The 4,602-nt window shown below is 36.2% G+C and overlaps 1 protein-coding gene across 1 annotated transcript; it reads right to left on the bottom strand.

Annotated features, from left to right (window-relative positions):
- Nucleotides 1–1,099: 1,099 nt before the first annotated feature.
- On the bottom strand, nt 1,100–4,402 carry LOC137721333 (receptor-like protein EIX2). The gene is made up of 2 exons (XM_068460433.2): nt 1,553–4,402; nt 1,100–1,353 (listed from the first exon to the last, which is right to left on the bottom strand). The coding sequence occupies exon 1, from the start codon at nt 3,569–3,571 to the stop codon at nt 1,556–1,558; it is 2,016 nt and encodes a 671-aa protein (XP_068316534.2). The 5' UTR covers nt 3,572–4,402; the 3' UTR covers nt 1,100–1,353; nt 1,553–1,555.
- Nucleotides 4,403–4,602: the final 200 nt, after the last annotated feature.

Raw genomic sequence — 4,602 nt, forward strand, 5'->3', positions numbered from 1 at the left:
AAAATGTATATGGAAGAGTAACAAAATAAAAACTGAGAATGATTTCCGCACACCTTGAAATTCAGAATTTGCCCCATTTTTGTTCTCATAATTCCTAGAACTTCTAATTTCAGTGCTAAACTGCGATGATGTTTTCTCGCTGAATTGCTGCTTTTAATAATTAAATGTTCATATGGAACATCTTGAACATGCTATACTCACTTACAGTGGCGAATCCATAATTTCAACCTTGGGTGGTCCTAGTATAAAATATTCAAGGATTTTGTAGACGGAAATAGTGCACAACGGGCAAAAGATTTTTCTCTATTTTCTAAATGAAACATTTTGTCGAGTACTTTCTGTATATATGGGCGGTCTTTTTTGGTTCTTTGAAGATTAAAAGTCTTGTAAAATTTTCAGTGTCAATTTTTCTTGACATCTAATAACTTGAAAAGTCTTTCTTGAGAACAAGTAAATTAAAGGGTGTTTTTTTTTTAATTTTTTTATTATTAAGATACTCTTAACTTGAAAGGGGTTCTTTCTTTTGAGGTATTAATAATTAAGAGGTGAAGTCATACTAGTAATTTAAAAGGTTAAAAAACATATTTAGCATATAATACTTTTGCAGGGGATAGAAAAAAGGGCGAACAACAAAATTGGGATAAAAAAAAAAATTTAAATAGAAGATGGTGGGTCCAAATTAGAAAATGGATAGAAAGAATGCAAAATGACAACGTTTCTTAAAGGTAAAAAAGCAAGGTGCAAAAGCACAACCCTTCTTCATTTTGCCGATTCTGCAACTCAAGCTTTCCGGCAAATACAACCTAGAGAATTGTGACTCTTATATCTACTATGTTATCCTATTAATTCACTATAATTTATCCTATCGAGTCCTTCGTAGAGCTCCGCCTAGGGTTTAGGGTGGTCCTCCGAGGTTCTTCACAAGCATTTCTTCGATGTTCAAAGGGTCCCGGGACCACCCCGATCCCTATATAGATTCGACCCTGGTCAAGATAATTCAGTCTGATCTGATCTCAACCCTAAAGAACCAACAATTGATGATGTTAGATATATTGATTGAATTATCTGCTAATGTAATGTACGATGTTCTCAATGTTAATCTATCAAATTTTGATTGAATTATCAATTTGCTTTTTCTGTCTGTAACTTGATTAATAAGTTCTTACAAGTTTCTTAAGGAAATTTATTGAAAAGGATATAATGATACACTTAGTAAAAGGGATTAAAAACACCTAATTAACCCCTCAAAGATAATCTAAACACTTTCACAAAACAATAACTTCAATATGCACTCTTCAATCTCCTTCTTCTCCAGCTGAAAGGGATCATGGTTACGAACGGTAGATGCACGAGCTAAAAAGATTCAGAAAAACCATAGCATATATTAGTCATAAATGTAAAGACAATTAGAGGGACCAAAATGATATTAATCATGACGGCAAATATGCCATATCATTATACTATAGTTATATGTATAAAATTGCACTTAGCTTCCCGAATTAAAAGACTAAAAACTGCAGTAATATTATTTGTTGCGTGGAAGAGTACTTACAATTTAACCATCAATCATTCTTCTTCGCCTGATCAAAGCCACTCTTACATAAAGCCAATCGTATACACTGTTCAAGAACTTGTAGTATGTGTATCTCCATGACCTGATGAATATCAAACTCCCACAAACTCCCCAAAATCCAATGACAAATCCAAGCCCCAAACTCACGTAAAATCCCAGTGTTATAAACTCGTCATTATCTTCATCTTGATTCTCAACCGGTTGCTCCTCTGGAGTTGTTTCCTCAGGAGAGCACATTTGTTCAAGTGGAATTCCACAAAGGAGAGGATTTCCGGCAAAAACAGAAGGCTCGTAGGTTTGAAGCTGAGACCCCATGGGAATTTTTCCAGACAAGTTGTTGTTGGACAAGTCCAACTTACCAAGGCCAGATATTCCAAAGAGACTTGTTGGAATTGTACCATGTATTTGGTTGTTTGACAAATCAAGCAAATCTAAAGATTGCAACTTCCCGATCTTTGGAGTTATTTGACCTGTTAAGTTGTTTCTTGACAAGTTTAAGGAAACCAACCCCACAAGATTAGTGATTTCACTAGGAATCTCCCCTGTTAATCGGTTGCTCGACAGATGAATACTCTTTACAAGCCCCAGAGTACTTTTGTATTTGGACATTATGCCTTTCCATATCAAGGATGATTCATCTTCATAATACTCCCACTTGCCAATCAAGGTTACATTATAGGTATGGTTGAGAGTTAGACTTGAACTTCCTTTTTGAGCCAAATTAGTCAAATTGTCAAGGCATTTGGGTATACTTCCAGAGATGTTATTCATCGAGAAATCGAGAATTTGAATGCCTCTCATATTACACAATTGTGATGGAATGCTTCCATAGAAGTGATTAGAACAGAGGATAAGGATAGCCAAATTTGGAAGTCCAACCCCTAACCATTCAGGTATAAAACCTGATAATTTATTTTCCCCAACATCTAAAACTATGAGACTTGTACAGTTGTTCAAGGATGAAGGCAATTCCCCAACAAACCTATTGTTATTTAGTTTCAGTGTTTGAATAGAAGATAAAAAGCCCATTGTGGTAGGAATTTTCCCTAAAATGGAATTGTCACTCAAATCTAGAATGACTAGATTTTCAAAATGTGTCCAACAATTAGGAAGTTTTTCATATAAATTGTTGCTTGAGAGATCAAGAAAGTATAATGTGCTAACCTCATTTGGAGTCTTTGGACACAAGAAAGAAATTGGCCCTGAAAGCTTATTGTTGGAGAGATCAAGAGATGACGCTTTGGAAAGGAATGAAGGGATTGAACCTTCCAATTGGTTCCAACTCAAATTCACATCAGGAGGGGAAGATGAGGTAAACTCAAATCTTGAATTTGGAATTATTCCTCTAATTCGGTTGTTGGAGATATCTATAGAATTAATTTCATGATCATGATGCAGTGTGCCCCAAAACCAACTTGGAAGGATATCAGAAATGCCTGCATTAGAAATATCAAGATCCAAATAACTTTTCTGAGTCTTAAGCCATTTTGGAAAATGTGGACCCATCTTGCAAAACCCCAAATATATGGAAACCAATTGGAAAGGAGGAACCCAATTAGAATTGAAGTCTAAAGCTAGTGAGGTAGAGGACAAATCCAAAATTATTAATCTAGAGAGATTGGAGAAGTGGCTTTCTGAAACCACACCTTCCAAAGCATTCATACCAAGGCGGATAGTCTCAAGCGTAGACATATGGCCAATGTTTTCAGGCATTGTTCCACTCAATTGATTGTCATAGAGGTCTAATTTTTTCAATGACGAAAAGTTTTTGAGATTAGGAATTGATTCAGAAAGAGAATTGTTTGAGAGGCTTAGAGTCTCTAATGAGTTCTTATCAGGGCATGTAGACATTAATGTTTGAACCAGCTTGGAAAGTTGTATACTCAAAATGTTGTTGCGAAAGAGCAATGCTTGCAAACTACATAACTCGGAAAAAGATTGCGGAATCCCTCCTTCAATTTGGTTATGGGAGAGATCAAGATAGGCAAGAGAGCTCATGTTTCCAAAAACATCAGGAAGTGAACCCGTGAAGTTATTGCGAGAGAGGCCAAGTTGAACAAGGCTGGTACTGAAGTTGGACAACCATAAAAATATTGAAGAAGATGTGAGTTGGTTGAAACTAAGATCAACATGAGCAAGAGATTTAGAAGAATTTATGTTAAAAAGAGTACTGGAATGAATTGCAGGAGAAGAAAGACCACACCCTATTAATGTCAAGTTTGTAAGTTTAGGAAGCTTACTAACTATTTCCAGCCAGTCAGGAACATTACTGAGATTGTTGTAACTCAAGTCTAAATATGTTAAAGAAGAAAGATGAGGGAGCCAGGAATTCAGATTTTCTACATTGTTAAAGTCATTCCCATTGAAATCAAAATATTGCAAGTGCGTAAGGTTTCCAACCTGACTTGATATTCGACCACCAAGAAAGTATCCTCCACTAAGATCCAGTTTGACAACGTGGCCCGTTTATTCGTCACAGTAGACTCCTATCCATGATGCACAACAATCTTGTTTTTGGGCTTCACTGCCCCACGAAGAGAGGCTATTGTAGTCATCCACGAGGTCTTGTTTGATTGCAAGGAGAGCTTCCCTTTCCCTCTCTATGCACCTGATCACCTTCAGCACCTTAGCAATATGCTTGTGGCCTGCTACTCCTGAAGAAATATTATTGAATTCAAGGGACAGGGAAAGGCTGCAATATTGTAGCAAAATTAGCACCACAACTATTGAAGCATGAAATAGTTTCAAGCACCAAATTCCCTCACCCTGCATCTTAACAACAATGGAGAAGAAAAAGTATACAGGCTCCGTTGTAGGAAATTGGAAAGTAATTTGGAAGAGCAACACGGCAAAGTATATATACACATACACGATTGGATCGACGTACAAAAAACTGCGAAGTAAAAAGCAAAATGTCTGCTTTTCCACGTAAACTGGGCCCAAACTTTCTTAGTCAATATCATTCCATTATTTGCACTGACGTATTTGAAAAAAACAATTAAAATTGAACATATCACATTAAAATTACT

This window comes from Pyrus communis, chromosome 1, assembly GCF_041283825.1.
Source record: "Pyrus communis isolate YQ-2024b chromosome 1, ASM4128382v1, whole genome shotgun sequence".
NCBI lineage: Eukaryota > Viridiplantae > Streptophyta > Magnoliopsida > Rosales > Rosaceae > Pyrus > Pyrus communis.

Bases quoted from the DNA above. Each gene is read 5' to 3' on its own strand.
- LOC137721333 (XM_068460433.2), bottom strand. From the start codon at position 3,571: ATGAGCTCTCTTGCCTATCTTGATCTCTCCCATAACCAAATTGAAGGA.